The following is a 17,747-nucleotide window of genomic DNA, read 5'->3' as shown; positions in this document are numbered from 1 at the left end:
ATCGACGCGATTTTTTCCGACGCGATGCTCACAATCAAAATCGGTGGCGCCGTGCTAGGAAACAAGTACCGTGCCTGCAAATTGTAGGTTGTTACACAATCTTATTTGCATTTGTTGTACATGAGAGTAGCCGCCAGTTTTGTAGCATGGATAATAAATCTGATGACATAATTGTTGTTTACATTAACAAATTAAAATGCAGTTTTTCAGTGTTGGCATCATATTCAATGACAATGTATAGATAACCGTCTTTATTGAAACAACCCATTGTTATTGTACATATGAAGATACTATGGTACCTCTACTTACATAATGTAAATGGATGGATACCCTTTATAATCAGTCTGTATCAATTACAGCTACCTGGAAAAAAAGATTTATTCATTGAGCCAGACTTGATGAGCCCACTGGATCGGATTGCCAATGTCTCAATATTGAAGGTACGCTATATGATGCATACCAAAGATTTCATTATATAGCAGTTGTTGTTAATGATATTGGTGCATCTTTTTAGCGGGATACATTTACGCTGATTTTATTGTCTTTTAGCAACATGAAATTGACAAATTGTATAAGCTGGAGAATAAACCTATTTACTCCAACGCTGATCAGTAAGTACAGCAGTGAATGCAGTATTGCATGAAGGACTTTTGCCTTATGTGTTAGTTGAAACTTTGGGGTAAATGTATAAAGAAGTGATAAAGGAGGAGAAGTGATAACGTGCCTGGTACTTTATCACCAGCCAATCAGCTCCTGACTGTTAAGTTACAGGCTGGATTTAAAAAAGGACAGTTAGGAGCTGGTTGGCTGGTGATAAAGTACAAGGCACTTTATCACTTCTCCTCACTTATCACTGCTTCATACATCTACCCCTGTGTTTGTACAAATTAATTTGTTTGGTGATCAATTCTGCATCGTCAATTGTTGTAAGTCTTATTAATTTTGCCTGCAATAATAGATTTCCAACTACAAGTGGATTTGGCTGTCTTCTCTTTTGTGGGCCGATTTCAGGATCTCTCGTAGCTATCCGAATTCGGCCCCAGCCCCGATGGTCGCAGTTGCATGTGCGCAGTTCTGAGCATGTGCAAACCCCGGCACCGAAAGACTTAAACACGTGTTTGCATACATCCACTTGCATGTTACCGAGGAAATGCAAGGGGGAGCGGGGAAGGATTTTTGGGCAATCAGGCAGGCAGCATTAAGACACTCGGTAACCAGCAAGCGAGCGGTACTGAATTAGGCCCATTATTTCTTATGTAATCCACTCTGCTGTACCCCCACCCTCTTGCATGTATTTCTGCTGAGCTCCTCACATGTAAGCAATGTGCACCTGTATTTCTCCTGGTCAGTGTGTGTATATGAGAACTGTGCACCTGTATTTCTCCTGGTCAGTGTGTATGTGAGCAATGTGCACCTGTATTTTTCCTGCTCAGTGTGTATGTGAGAAATGTGCACCTGTATTTCTCCTGGTTAGTGTGTATGTGAGCAATGTGCACCTGTATTTCTCCTGGTCAGTGTGTATGTGAGCAATGTGCACCTGTATTTCTCCTGGTCAGTGTGTATGTGAGCAATGTGCACCTGTATTTCTCCTGGTCAGTGTGTATGTGAGAAATGTGCACCTGTATTTCTCCTGGTCAGTGTGTATGTGAGCAATGTGCACCTGTATTTCTCCGGGTTAGTGTGTATGTGAGCAATGTGCACCTGTATTTCTCCTGGTCAGTGTGTGTATATGAGAACTGTGCACCTGTATTTCTCCTGGTCAGTGTGTGTATATGAGAACTGTGCACCTGTATTTCTCCTGGTCAGTGTGTATGTGAGCAATGTGCACCTGTATTTTTCCTGCTCAGTGTGTATGTGAGAAATGTGCACCTGTATTTCTCCTGGTTAGTGTGTATGTGAGCAATGTGCACCTGTATTTCTCCTGGTCAGTGTGTATGTGAGCAATGTGCACCTGTATTTCTCCTGGTCAGTGTGTATGTGAGCAATGTGCACCTGTATTTCTCCTGGTTAGTGTGTATGTGAGCAATGTGCACCTGTATTTCTCCTGGTCAGTGTGTATGTAAGCAATGTGCACCTGTATTTCTCCTGGTCAGTGTGTATGTGAGCAATGTGCACCTGTATTTCTCCTGGTCAGTGTGTATGTGAGCAATGTGCACCTGTATTTCTCCTGGTCAGTGTGTATGTGAGCAATGTGCACCTGTATTTCTCCGGGTTAGTGTGTATGTGAGCAATGTGCACCTGTATTTCTCCTGGTCAGTGTGTGTATATGAGAACTGTGCACCTGTATTTCTCCTGGTCAGTGTGTATGTGAGCAATGTGCACCTGTATTTTTCCTGCTCAGTGTGTATGTGAGAAATGTGCACCTGTATTTCTCCTGGTTAGTGTGTATGTGAGCAATGTGCACCTGTATTTCTCCTGGTCAGTGTGTATGTGAGCAATGTGCACCTGTATTTCTCCTGGTCAGTGTGTATGTGAGCAATGTGCACCTGTATTTCTCCTGGTCAGTGTGTATGTGAGCAATGTGCACCTGTATTTCTCCTGGTCAGTGTGTATGTGAGCAATGTGCACCTGTATTTCTCCTGGTCAGTGTGTATGTGAGCAATGTGCACCTGTATTTCTCCTGGTCAGTGTGTATGTGAGCAATGTGCACCTGTATTTCTCCTGGTCAGTGTGTATGTGAGCAATATGCACCTGTATTTCTCCTGGTCAGTGTGTGTATATGAGAACTGTGCACCTGTATTTCTCCTGGTTAGTGTGTATGTGAGCAATGTGCACCTGTATTTTTCCTGCTCAGTGTGTATGTGAGAAATGTGCACCGGTATTTCTCCTGGTTAGTGTGTATGTGAGCAATGTGCACTTGTATTTCTCCGGGTTAGTGTGTATGTGAGCAATGTGCACCTGTATTTCTCCTGGTCAGTGTGTATGTGAGCAGTAGCACCTGTATTTCTCCTGGTCAGTGTGTGTGTGTGAGAAATGTGCACCTGTATTTCTCCTGGTCAGTGTGTATGTGAGCAATGTGCACCTGTATTTCTCCTGGTTAGTGTGTGTATATGAGAAATGTGCACCTGCATTTCTCCTGGTCAGTGTGTATGTGAGCAATGTGCACCTGTATTTCTCCTGGTCAGTGTGTATGTGAGCAATGTGCACCTGTATTTCTCCTGGTCAGTGTGTATGTGAGCAATGTGCACCTGTATTTCTCCTGGTCAGTGTGTATGTGAGCAATGTGCACTTGTATTTCTCCGGGTTAGTGTGTATGTGAGCAATGTGCACCTGTATTTCTCCTGGTCAGTGTGTATGTGAGCAATGTGCACCTGTATTTCTCCTGGTCAGTGTGTGTGTGAGAAATGTGCACCTGTATTTCTCCTGGTCAGTGTGTATGTGAGCAATGTGAGCAATGTGCACCTGTATTTCTCCTGGTTAGTGTGTGTATATGAGAAATGTGCACCTGTATTTCTCCTGGTCAGTGTGTATGTGAGCAATGTGCACCTGTATTTCTCCTGGTCAGTGTGTATGTGAGCAATGTACACCTGTATTTCTCCTGGTCAGTGTGTATGTGAGCAATGTGCACCTGTATTTCTCCTGGTCAGTGTGTGTATATGAGAAATGTGCACCTGTATTTCTCCTGGTCAGTGTGTATGTGAGCAATGTGCACCTGTATTTCTCCTGGTCAGTGTGTATGTGAGCAATGTGCACCTGTATTTCTCCTGGTCAGTGTGTATGTGAGCAATGTGCACCTGAATTTCTCCTGGTTAGTGTGTATGTGAGAAATGTGCACCTGTATTTCTCCTGGTCAGTGTGTATGTGAGAAATGTGCACCTGTATTTCTCCTGGTCAGTGTGTATGTGAGAAATGTGCACCTGTATTTCTCCTGGTCAGTGTGTATGTGAGAAATGTGCACCTGTATTTCTCCTGGTCAGTGTGTATGTGAGCAATGTGCACCTGTATTTCTCCGGGTTAGTGTGTATGTGACCAATGTGCACCTGGATTTCTCCTGGTTAATGTGTATGTGAGCAATGTGCACCTGTATTTCTCCTGGTCAGTGTGTATGTGAGCAATGTGCACCTGTATTTCTCCGGGTTAGTGTGTATGTGAGCAATGTGCACCTGTATTTCTCCTGGTTAGTGTGTATGTGAGCAATGTGCACCTGGATTTCTCCGGGTTAGTGTGTATGTGAGCAATGTGCACCTGTATTTCTCCTGGTTAGTGTGTATGTGAGCAATGTGCACCTGGATTTCTCCGGGTTAGTGTGTATGTGAGCAATGTGCACCTGTATTTCTCCTGGTTAGTGTGTATGTGAGCAATGTGCACCTGTATTTCTCCTGGTTAGTGTGTATGTGAGCAATGTGCACCTGGATTTCTGCGGGTTAGTGTGTATGTGAGCAATGTGCACCTGGATTTCTCCTGGTTAGTGTGTATGTGAGCAATGTGCACCTGTATTTCTTCTGGTCAGTGTGTATGTGAGCAATGTGCACCTGTATTTCTCCTGCTCAATCTGTGTGTGGGCAATATGCCCCTATATTTCTACTGGGCTCTTGCATGTAATCTATGTGTGCCTGTATTTCTATCTGTCTCCCTCACATACAACTACTGTGCACCTTATTTTTTTTTTTTTTACTGGGTCCATCCCTTGCTTGAAATCAAGATTCCATGTGTATTTATGCTGGGTTCCTTGCATGTAAAAAATGTGCGCCTGTATTTCACCCTTGCTTATAAGCAGAAGTGGAACTACCATTGGTGCAGCAGGTGCATACCACTGGGGCCCCTGAGGACTAAAGGGCCCACTACTGCCACCCACTGCTGTGTGGCATATTGTGAACTTGGGTAGGAGTGGATGAGTAGGACCCAAATTATATATTTACAACTTGGCCAACCATTGACAAGTTCCGTCACTGGCCACACTCATGTAAGTACTATACTCCTGTATGCAAACACTATGTGACTGTATATATTGGTTATGTCCATGATGCAGGCCACTACCCTGAAATATTTAGAATTGAGGTTATTATATTAAAAAGTAGCACCACCCATTGTTGGATAACTCCCTCTCTACAAATTGCCCCACTCTCACTCCTAGTCAATGCAATACCGATTTAAACAGGAGTTATCCAATTCCTTTACATGCTACCTTGATTCCATGGCTCTTGTGCTATTGGACAGAATCACTAGGATGATATGGGATTACTCTACAATATTCCCTGCTAGTCTTCCTGTTTGAACAATATTGCAGTGAGTGAGATTTTATAGGTATGAAGAGTAGTGAAAAATTACATGGTGAGTGCGCTTTGCTAAGACATGCCGCCAGATGCTCTTAAGGTGTGTACACACGGTGCGATATATCGCTCAGTATCCCGTTTGCATCAGCGAGCAGAGATGGTCGCTGATGAAAAAGAAACTGCCAGGGGAGCCGCAGAGGGAATCAGCTGGTCGCAGGATCATGTTCCTGCGACCAGCGATCACTACGGGGAAAAAACGGGAGTGCGCACCCGGCGATATATCGCCGGTGTACACTCCTATCGCGGCCAATATGGTTGCTCAGCGACCATATTGCCCGCGATATTAGCATAAATTGCCCCCGTGTGTACACACCATTAGATTCACAAGTGATAAAATGGAAAGTGATGAACAACCAGCCAATCAGCTCCTACCTGCCATGTCACAGACTGTGTTTGAAAAATGTCAGGCAGGAACAGATTTCCTCGTTGTTTATCACTCTCCATTTTATCACTTTTGAAACTTAGCGCATCTGGCCCATGGAGTTGTACCATAGTGTACAGCTGCAGCTAATGAGGTAAATAAATATAATGTAGAATGATGTTACACTGCATAAGTATTTCATGGCTATTCAAGCTAATTCTGTCACATAATACCTGTTTCATAGAATATAATGACTTATTTTGTGGCTGTGTCTGTTTTTAGATTGTGCTTTTTGATCAGACCTCGTGTGAAGAATGTGAAGTACATTGCTAGTAAGTCCAGCTGCATTACCTCTTGTTCCATAAGGTACAGGCATGGATATTTTATGCATTGTGTACTGTTGTGGTAGCTGTGTGCCTCAAATAATGTAATTAGTGTTCATTCTAGCACCCGCTATCTTTGAAAACCCATGCAGTTCCTCTTCCCTGCCTGGGGTGTCACTTACTGTTGAGGTGTTTCTAGCACAGTTTTGCTGTAGTAGAATACATTCCACATAGCTAGCCTAATGTCTCTGTTATTAGATTATGCCATGATAGCCAACTTCATTATATATTGTGCTTTATGTGTGCCTTTTTGTTACAGGCATTGTCAATGCAGATAAGAAAGCAGGAGTGAGCAGGAAGTATAAGATCATATTTAGTCCTCAGAAAGTGAGTGTGGGCTATTATATGCATACTGGGCAGGGGTTAACTGGGTGGAACTGCGTTGCACCACCTGTAATGGTAGGGAGAACTTCGTTCCACCTCCTCCACAGTCATGCACAGTAATTACAGCAGAAAAGCCTGTCCCAGCCGCTTCCTTTTCTGGCATGGCATATGTGATGTCATGCTGTTATTTCCGCTGAAGATAGGAGAGAAAGCTGCTGGAAGGACAGAGATAGATATCTGTATAACGGGCACTTACTGTGGACATTTTGTATAAGGGGTACTACTGCTGTGGGCATTATGCATATATAAGCAATACTACTGTGGGCATTATTTGTAAAGGGCACTACTGGCAGACAGTACATGTATAAGGAATACTACTGTGTAGTGTAACTTGAAAATGGGGCACTACTGTGTCATAATGTGAATAAAGTGCACTACTTTGTGGTGCAGTATAAATCAGGCTCACTATATGTGTAATTTGAATATGAATGTGGTACTAAATTTGAATAGGGGTACTATTGTGGGGCCACTGTCCCTTTATAAAGTATGTAAGGTAGGGCACAAATTTTGTAGTTGGTAGGGAAATTGAGTTCCACCTTCGCTCCATGGACCACTTTGAGCCCTGATACTAGGTCTAACATTCTTTTTGTCTGATATTTCAGCGCCATTTATAATTCTCATTTGTTCTCAGTTCTACACATGTGACATGATCCTGGAGCAGGAAGGAATATACGGAGGTAAGGGCTGCTTTAACATAATATAGGCTATATACTTTGCCGTATTCTGGTATAGCTGAACTTATGTGCTCCCACACTTGCAGGGGTGTTACTGAACATTGCACCTGCATGTTTGTGCACGTGTGCTGCCAATTAGGGCTTTACCTCTAGCTCATACCTGCAGCACTAAGTTTGTATGTGGACGGTATGGGCGCTATGCTGCATCCAGATATGTCCCAAAGACCCACTGGTGCTGTCTGCAGTTTACAGTGACTGCCTTCTTATTGTTAAACTGGATCAGATAGCAAGAGAGTATGACGATGCCCTGGAGGTTTTATTTATTTAATCTATATAGATGAATGAAGAATGTGAGAACAAGCAGATAAGGCACACTGATAATGCCGGCATTGGCCATCTAATTCTGATTTATGTCTCCTTGTTGTATCTGTACATAGCTGTGACCACTGATGAATGGTTCTTTTATCTCCTCCCACTGGATGATGATATTATCAGTATGGAGCTGCCTGAATTTTACCGGGACTATTTTCTTGTGAGTAATCAAAATGATATGTATAAAGTAAAGGTGCTCATACACGGTGCGATGATCACACCCGTTAGGGCTGGAACGCATGCGATTTGTTCAGAAGGCAGTACTGCGCGATAAGATGCCCACGGGAGCGCGCATCGCACAGTGCAAACGCCCCGTGTATGGGCATCTTAACAGTATTTGCCTACATTTAAACAAACAAATCATGCCGGTCAGGTCTGTTTTACTATTTAATTAAAGCTCAGCCAAAATCTTTTTTGTTCACTATATGTTTGAGGAGGGCAAACCTTGCACTTCTACAACCACTTTTTTTCTGATTTTTTTTTTTTTTTTGTTTTGTATAAACTTTTTTTGTTTTTTGTTAAAGATCGTGGAAAGGTGGGAACTACATAAAATGTGAACTGAGAATACAAAAGTATGTGTGTGGCAAGACTATTAAAAGAATGCAGCATTTATGAAGTTATCATATATAATGCCAAAAGTAATACATTAGGTATTCAGTCTTAAGCTGACCATACATCTAAAGATTTATTGTCCGATCTGGCTGGTTGGAACAAAAATCTGGTAATATCCAAATGACCGTTTTTGGCAGTTTTCCAGCATTTCGTAGCAGTCATCCGTCATCCGTCATTTGCTCCCATAAGTTAACAGATGTTTGTTCCAACCAGCCAGATTGGACCAAAAAATCGCATGCGATGCGACCGACGCGATTACTGCGATTTCCCATAGGGAACAATGTTAAATGTCCCAATTGACCCGATTTTCCATAGGGAACAATGTTATATGGCCCACAAAGGCCAAATAGGCACCCTAAAGTGTGAAATGGCCCCCCCAATTGTTAACGCCACCCCACGATCAACGTGAACCCGAAGCGTGGCGAGCGGCGGCGGTACGCGTCCTACGACCTTTTCATTCCCCCACTATCCACGTCGGCGTGGAGTTGAGAATAGAAAGTGTGGCGAGCGCAGCGAGCCACCGAGCCCGAAGCGTGGTGAGCGGACACCTGTGAAGCCCGCGAGGGGACGCGGATACCTGTGAAGGTATCCGCGTCCCCTCGCGGGGCTCGCTGCGCTCGCCACGCTTCGGGCTCTGTGGCTCGCTGCGCTCGCCACACTTTCTATTCTCAACTCCACGCCGACGTGGATAGTGGGGGTATGAAAAGGTCGTAGGACGCGTACCGCCGCCCCTCGCGGGCTCGCTGCGCTCGCCACGCTTCGGGTTCACGTTGATCGTGGGGTGGCGTTAACAATTGGGGGGGTCATTTCACACTTCAGGGTGCCTATTTGGCCTCTGTGGGCCATTTAACATTGTTCCCAATGGAAAATCGGGTCAATTGGGACATTTAACATTGTTCCCTATGGGAAATCGCGGTAATCGCGTCGGTCGCATGCGATACGACCGACGCGATTTACATTTGAACATGTATTTCTATGTAAAATCGCGGGCATCGCATCGGTCGCATCGCATGCCATTATAATGGCATGCGATGTACATGCGATGCCCGCGATGGGCGCCCTTCTAGGTAAAGAGTACCTTTAGTTTTTCTACTCACGTGTATTATCTGGAACTTATTTCTACTGAGTCTTGGGAAAGGTCTAGTGTAGAATGAAATGTAACAATGCTCTAAGAATTCTGAGCAATAACTTTTAACACTTTATAAAACTTGGTAATTGCCCTCCTTTTACCTTTTTAATAATGGTCAGTATGTTGGCATAAATTGATGGGAACAAGAGATATTGAAGAATTTCCTGTAGAGCTAAATTATGATCCTTCCACCTGAAGCCTGTTGGCCTGGAAGGAATACCTACTTGGTCTGAAGTCCAAACACTTTCTCATTTATAAATTGATACTCTGTGTATAGATAGTTAAAATATATATATATATATATATATATATATTTTACGCAAAAAAGGAGAAATGAGAAGCGCACTAAATGAGTATATGAAAGTATAACAATTTACTTAAAATAAATGCACACGTACATATGGGTTAATGATAAACAGCTTGCCCAGTCACATAACAGCAGTACTCAGCATGATCGATGGATATCCAGACGCCGCTCAACACAGCAGCAGTCAGGGAGCAGAGTCTGTAACGCCGGCAGCCACTTTTACCTCGGTACACTGGAGCATCAAAGCGACCCAACCAAAGGACGTCACCACGTCAGATCGAGCTGGCCACGGCCAACGCGTTTCGTCATCAAGTATGACTTAGTCAGAGGGGACACCCTAACTTAATACAGCTTGGAAAATTTGCAATACAAAACTGTCCCATTGCTCTCAAATATTCTGTGTTCTATAATTTATACAATAATGTAAAAAATGGCTTTTGCTTCCCGACTTATCCCTTTAAGTTTCGAGCGAATTTGTCAAAATAGGTGTGAAAATTGCCCCCCAAATGTAATATTTACCTTACATAGAAAATAGTATTTTTTTGTTTTTTGTTTTGCACAACATATTTTTTTTACTTAATATAACAAATGTGAGCAACGTTGGCATTTTTAGCGGATATTTTGAACATTGCTCACAAAGATGTTGGCATTTAAAGGGTTAACCTGTGATCCCATTTAAATTTCATGGTGTTGATAAATAAAGAACAGATAAGGAGCACCACATCTGCCTCTCACAATCAGAATTGGGCAGCAGAGGGATTAATGTTATATAAATATACAAATGGCAGAGTAGAGAGGGTCCTTGAACATTTGAGGCGGGTACTTTAAATTGGAGTTAAATGAGTTGGGGGAGAAAATATTTACCACAAACTGATTGTTAATTTATCCTATCCGTTGTATTTACTGACTTTTAGGACAGAGGTTTGAGTGTCAATCTGCACTTTGAAAGAAAAGTGATTTATCCATGTATAATTATTTATTTATTTTAATTTATTGTGCATTGTATATCACTCATGTACTTGGCATTTCTGGACCAATAACTCATACTAATACTCATGATCATGATACTTCCTTTTAATTACTTCTTTTAACCTTGGACCTTCATCTTTTTTACTTCGTGGCTATTATATATGGGTAAATCTATTTATTTTTTGATGTTTTCTAAGGAGGGTGACCAGCGCTGGATCGGTACTGTGGCCAAAGCTCTCGATTTATTTGATTCCATCTTTGGACCAATATCCAAGGCTTATGGCATAGGAAAATGTGCCAGGGTAATTATAACATGACACTATTTTCAACCTGAAGGTATTAAAACACCATACACCTGGCTAGTAGAACACTGGGGTTCCCTTGTTCTCTCCTTTATTTGCAAAATATGCTAGACCCTCATTCCATACTCTCCAGACATGTTTAACCATAGAGCCTTAAGTTCAAAGACAAGGGAGCAAATGCATTGAGCCCGGTAAAGTGGAAGGTGATAACGCACCAGCCAATCAGCTGTGTTTGAAAAATGACAGTTATAAGTTGATTGGCTGGTGCATTGTCACTTTCCACTCTACCAGGCTCAGTACATCTGCCCTATTGTCTCATATGGAAGTCAACCTCTGTTTGGATGGGTGTAGTAGCCAGTGAAGCAGATGTTACCTAACCATTTGGCACCCTGCATCATATTTCCAGCTTATACAATCACTTGGAAGTTGGGCCCAGAAGGCAATGTAGCCTGTAGGAAAAAGTTGTATCTTGAAGACAATGGAAGTGCCACGTCTGAGACCTTTGCCATTCTCATTAGGGGAGATTTGGGATGTGCAGAATCCTTCATATATTAACAACCCTTTAAAGAATCAGACCATTCTATATTTGGCCAGTTGTGTATAATAAATTAAATGATAATGTAAAATATATACTTTCATTACAGATGTCTTATGAATTATGGAAGGAGCTTGTGGAAGAATATGAAATTGATCGCAAGGACAGAAGACCAGCTGTGGGAACTGCATTTCTGATTGACAGAGGTTGGGATTCTTGCAATGTATAGTTTGTCACATATATGGACTATACATAATGGTTTCAGCATCTCTTTAACTTGTGTCACTAAGTGCAGGACACAGGAGGAATTGTATCATTGGGTAATTACTTTGAGATTCACAAAGGGTCATTTAGAGAGTGCAAGGGTGCAGTGTGGATGCTCCCTGTAATGATTTGTACCTACATTTCAGCAAATGCACCCCCTCTTATTGGTAGACTGATTTACAGGACAGTTGGTTGTACAATTTGATGGGAAGAAGTCGATGGTGGAGGGCATTTGCTCACTTAGAGGTAGATTTATTAAGCTCAGTGAAGTGATAGTGTCTGGTTTTTATCACCGGCCAATCATCTCCTACCTGTAAGTTTTCAAACCAAGCCTATAACTTCACAGTTAGGAGCTGATTGGCCGGCGATTAAAAACCAGACACTGTATCACTTCACCGAGCTTAATAAATCTACCCCCCCGATGCTGACCGAAGACATTTTTCCAAGGGCTCTGCTGGTTTACAAATCAGTTAGCTCAACATCCCACAATACGAGATTATTATGTGCGTATGATCACAAATCTAATTCTCTCTGCATGTTACATCTGCCCCTTTTGTAGGGCAACATAGTTTGTTTTGCCACATTCCTTGCTTTTTTGCTTTAATTCCAAACAAATATTAATCAGTCTCTATGTACCTCAACACACGAGCGATTTTCATCCAATTTCTAAGCGATTTGACTGGAACTCCGTGTGTATAGCCCTGGGCTAGAGTCCCACACGTTGCCATCACCCTCAGTCAAAGACGGTGCTTGCATTGTCTTTCCTGCTAGATCACGGAGCTTTGCCCAGATTGCTCAGCACACATTGCAGGTGTACTGCAATGTGTGCTGAGTGATCCTTCTTAAGCATGTCACTCTGCCTCCCTGCACCTGTCACCCTGGGCCTTATTCTAGTTCACTCTTTCTGACAAAATCCTTCTTAGATGGACAAAACCATGTGCCCTGCAGGGGGCAGATGTAACATGTGCAGATTATATTATAATAATTATATTTGTGTGAGTTATTTTGTTTATGTGCAGGGTAAATACTGACTGCTTTATTTTTACACTGCAATATAGATCTCACAGCTCAACACAAATACATGGTTGGGAAATCTGATATTATTTTTATCATGCTTATTTAGCGTCATGAACATGTTATAACTAAAAATATAGGCGGATCATGTATAAAATATGTCAGCTGGGACTTGTCATCTTCTTTGCCTTTTGGAAGAGAATTATGTCTTTATGGTGCAGTCATGGCTTTGAGCACCATAATTTATTACTGTTTTAATGCAAATCAAATGATGGGGTCAATCCATTTGGGTGTTTGTCGCACACTCTGGTCATAGCGGCAGCAGCTGTACTTTACAGCTGCCCAGACTCGCACAAAAGTGCCGCTGTCCCCTTAGGGTTAGAACGCCACTGCAATTTGCACACTTTGGATTGGATTGACCCCTATGTTTTACTTGCACTTATTTTTGGCCCTTCAAATCGTGGATAAAAAGGTATTTGTATTTCCCGATTGAATTTTTATAAAGTGAATATTTGTTAAGCAATAAAAAATGTATTCTTGTTTTCCGCTGTTATGGCACTGTGTTGCAGATGTGGACTATGTTACCCCCTTGTGCTCTCAGGTGGTATACGAAGGGCTCGTTGATGATATTTTCCGAATTAAATGTGGTAAGTTGAATTCCGATTATAAAGCACGGATGTTGTCAATATTTCTTGGGTCATTCTGAACATACATTTACTTATCCTGCAGCATCCTGCTGTAATCAGTTATACAGATTTATAAAGAGGAACATACTGTACAGTATCCTAGTTTTTTGGGAGATATTATTATGGATAAATGTACAGTTAACCTATATGAATAGGATTACCGTATCTTCATTACTTTGTTCCCTTTTTAGAATATGTAAATGTTCCCACTGTAGGTGACTTGCCAGATTTCTAGCTTATCTGTAAGCAGTGTAATAGAAAGTTCTCCATTGACAGCTAGAGTTGGTTGATACCTTGTTGCTGTTTTTGTAATCCACAAGAGACTATAGGGAATGATGGTTGGTCCACGGTTATTGGCCCTTATTCTGTTTCACTCGCAAAGGCAAATTCCTTCTCAAATGGACAAAACCATGTGCACTGCAGGGGGCAGATGTAACTTGCTCAGAGAGTTAGATTTGGGTGAGTTATTTTGTTTATATGCAGGGAAAATACTGACTGATTTATTTTTACACTGCATTATAGATCTCACTTTGAAGTAAAACCCCACCCAAATCTAAATCTCTCTCTGTACATGTTACATCTGCCCCCCCCCCCCCCCCCCCGCGGTGCACATGGTTTTGTCCATTTGCGAAGGAATTTGCATTTGCGAGTGAACCAGAATAAGGGCCATTGTGTGGTGTACATTCCCAAAAGTTTTTTCATTAATCACCACACCCATATATAGAAAGTTGCAATGAAGGCAAATGGAATGTTTGGGTGTGAATACTACCATAAATGCTAATGCTGTTAGGGGATTCTTTAGCAGCAAAAGAATGGGTGTACTCAACTGCCGAAGGTGTGGCACTGATGTAATGTTCTCCCCGCATTGTCCATCCACCTCTGTGAGGGATTCCGCTGTGGAGCCAATGGAGGAGTGTGCAGCTGACAGATGATCAGAGGGGAGATTGCGTGCGCCGGTGCTGTGCAGCAATGGGGGAAAGTCGTACTTGTCACTTTGCTGCCCGTTGGACGCTGATGCTCGGCTCGCTGGTATATTGCCCTCCTCCTTTGCAGGTGTAAACAGTGTAATTGAACAGACAGAGCATGATTACACTGTTACACCTGCAAAGGAGGAGGGCAATATACCAGCGAGCCGAGCATCGGAGTTCGAAGGGCAGCACAGTGACAAGTACGACTTTCCCCCATTGCTGCACAACACTGGTGCACACGGTCTCCCCTCTGATCATCTGTCAGCCGCACACTCTGGAGGAGTCCCTCCATTGACTCCACAGTGGAATCTCCCACAAAGGTAGACAGACAGTGTGGGGAGAACGTTACATCAGTGCCACACACTCAGGGTGGCCCAGTGATCATTTCCATATAGACTCTCTTTTTGTAATCCAGGGATGGGGAACCTTCGGCCCTCTCGCTGTTGTTGAACTACACATCCCAGCCTGCAACAGTTTCAGTATGGCCAAATAGCAAAACTTTACTAGGGCATGCTAGGATGTGCAGTTTAACAACAACTGGAGAGCCGAAGGTTCCCCATCCCTGTTGTAATCCAAAAGAGTCCAATAAACAAGGTATCAACCCTATAGGTACTTAAAGGGCACATCATATAGGCTTGAATGAAATATTGCATGTTCTACTTTATATCAATTTAATTTTAAGTGGTTTATTTACATGAATATTTGTAGTATTGAAAAAAAATGTGTGTGTATGTATATATATTTCTTTTTCGAAAGTGCTGTATATTGAGTAATAGTTTGTGGTTTATAGTCTGAAAAACTTGCTGGCAGCAAGATATCCTAACATATTTTTTTTGTTGTGGAGCTATGGGGTATATTCAATTAAAATCGGATCCTTATCTCCTCAATCTGACTTTTTTTTTTCAAGTCAGATTGAGCTTGCCAGAAACGTGGCCAACACCTGTAGGATTTGGCAGCGTTTCCAACAAAAGCACGTGAATCCGCAGCTATTACGGCAATCCGAGTGGAGTAATCCGACCTGTTGGAAAAAAACAGGAAACCCTTCCAACCTAAATCAGTCGGAAACTGCCGTCTTTCTGACAAGATGGCAGTTTCGACTGTAATTGAATATACCCCAAAATGTGTTATATTAAGATTATATTTTTTAATTAAATGATCACAATTTATTGAGTACCTAATTATTAATGTTTTTTATCCATAGACCGCTACAGCACCACCACTATTACAAACCCTAATTATATTCTGGGAAAGTGAATTGTGTGCCTTTTTGAATATACTGATTTCTTTTTGTTAATCTGCTATGTCAGTGGTTCTCAGGCTCTGCTCCCAAGACCCCAACAATCCACAGGTGGATTTAATTATTTCACTTATAATTTTGTGTGGAGACCTGTAAATCACAAACTGTTTGGAGCCCTGAGGAGCAAGTTTAAGAACCAATGCACGAAGTGATAATATGAATTTATGTACATGTATATAGTGACTACCACAAGTTTAAACTTGGAGAACTGTACTGAATACAGCATTACAGGCACTGCTTTCCTTGAAATATCCTTCTTTTAAATATATAGGTAGCGTAGAGTTTGGGCCTGAGGTGACTTCTTCTGATAAAAGCATAAAAATTCTTCTGAACTCTCAGGATAAGGTAATGTGTTAAGTGTCTTCCTTTACAAAACACAAGAGAGAATGAGGCCATTGTCACTATTATTTGTATGAGATCTTCTATTTATCAGCTTATTTCTACTCTTTACCAGTATATGTATGGATTTAAATATGAAATACAGTATATTCATACTAGCTGACAAGGCATGCTGGGATATGTGGTTCTGAAGCATTTTCAAAGCTATATGTATTACTATGATTGCTAAAAAGCATGACCTACAGATATAGCCGCGCTCATCATTGCTGCACCACGGCCGCTCATGCCTGTTTGGTGCGCCAATATTGCGCATGTGGCATGGACTCCCTAAGCTATGCCATTACCGATCAATGCATTTCTGTGAGCTGCGGGCGTGAATTAGATGCATGAGTGTGGCAACGGGATTGCGCCATTCGCCACGGATGTCACATGTGCATATGGAGCTGCAACGATTAGCATGGCTACATCTGTATATGCTTTTTTTAAAATATATTATAGATTTATGTTACAATGCATAAAGATAATGCACCTAGTACATCTATTTAATCTCCGTTCAATGCATGATAATGTAGATATTTGGACCTCTTATTCTTCTTATTTGTTAATTCCTCTCAGGATGAGATCCAGTAGCAATGTGAAGGCCTTCAACACTGTTTCTTCCAAAAGCTTCACTTTGTTTCAAATGATGCTGACCACACACATCTTCCACCACCTCTATGGTGGCCTGGAGATGAGGGAGAGGCAATATAATTGGGCCATGTTTTTTCCCTCTTGCCAGCCCCCCCTTGTGATAACACTTCACACTGTGATTATAAGAACTTGATGTCTGTAGAATTCTGTACTGTGGAATGTCAGTATCTCCTCCACATTCCTAAGCTTAGAACACTCCCAAGCACGCGTTACATACCTATACATACTGCCATAACATGTGCAGCTGATCGAATGCTGTGAATCCCCTTTATTTATTATTTACAGTTTCTTATATAGTGCAGCATATTCCATTGCACTTGACAATTGGAAACAACAGTGTTTAAACCAACTGGGTAGATACAAACGGACATGGAGGTAGGAGGGCCCTGCTCGCAAGCTTGTGATTGCTCTGATGTATTCCTCAGCCACACATTTGTGTGTAGTGTAGTCGTACACTTTCATCCGTCCACTCTTTCTATATTGTAAACTTCTGAACATATCCTATACAAAAGCTAGTGAAATAATTTACACACTATTTTGCATGGTCTATAATTTGTAATAATCTTTTTATGACTCGCCTAGGTATTTGGTGAAATTCGGAATGAGCATTTTTCTAATGTCTTCAGTTTTCTGAGCCAGAAAGCTCGCAATCTACAAACACAATATGATGTAAGTCAATTTGATTTGTTTACATGGTTTGCCTTTTATAATATCTATGTACATACTAATAATTCATATACCATAGTACACATTAACTATTATTGTTTATTAAAATATAGCTTATATAAACAAGTATTATTGTAATGTGTAATTGTGGCATAGACCTTGCAAGCTAACATACAAATATATATTTATTGTCTTGTGCCAATGTAACATTCTATGTATAGGGCAGTATTTTATATGTTATGTTGTAGCATTGGCTAAATGTTGTTGAGTCATTTTTAGAGTTAAGGTGCCCATACACGGTACAATATTCCCGTGCGTTTTGAACTAGATTGCATCGCATGTGATTTGCGTGCAACGTGATCGGGACCAAGTTCAAAAAGCACGGGCTGCAGAGACTTTATGTGCTGTGCGATGGAATGCCCGCTGGAGTGCGCATCGCATCGCACAGCACCTTGTATGGGCACATTTAGTGGTGCCTAGGTTAATCTTACCTCATTTACCTGAAGCTCATTAACATAAGAA

General features: G+C 41.8%; 1 protein-coding gene across 2 annotated transcripts in view; it reads left to right on the top strand.

The window, feature by feature from the left end:
* Positions 1–17,747, top strand: part of VPS33B (VPS33B late endosome and lysosome associated) — a 44,712-nt gene that overhangs the window by 7,570 nt on the left and 19,395 nt on the right. For both annotated transcript variants that reach the window (XM_083184120.1, XM_083184121.1), the window contains exons 3-13: positions 360–440; positions 550–611; positions 5,917–5,966; positions 6,277–6,344; positions 7,033–7,078; positions 7,513–7,607; positions 10,662–10,766; positions 11,411–11,507; positions 13,149–13,226; positions 15,802–15,875; positions 17,142–17,228. In XM_083184120.1, coding sequence (XP_083040246.1) covers positions 360–440; positions 550–611; positions 5,917–5,966; positions 6,277–6,344; positions 7,033–7,078; positions 7,513–7,607; positions 10,662–10,766; positions 11,411–11,507; positions 13,149–13,226; positions 15,802–15,875; positions 17,142–17,228 — 843 coding nt within the window. The remainder of the gene's footprint in view (positions 1–359; positions 441–549; positions 612–5,916; positions 5,967–6,276; positions 6,345–7,032; positions 7,079–7,512; positions 7,608–10,661; positions 10,767–11,410; positions 11,508–13,148; positions 13,227–15,801; positions 15,876–17,141; positions 17,229–17,747) is intronic.

Source organism: Crinia signifera, chromosome 4 (genome assembly GCF_055691185.1).
Source record: "Crinia signifera chromosome 4, ASM5569118v1, whole genome shotgun sequence".
Classification (NCBI taxonomy): domain Eukaryota; kingdom Metazoa; phylum Chordata; class Amphibia; order Anura; family Myobatrachidae; genus Crinia; species Crinia signifera.
Note: the sequence above shows the minus strand (reverse complement) of the source record. Positions and strands in the feature narration are given on the sequence as shown.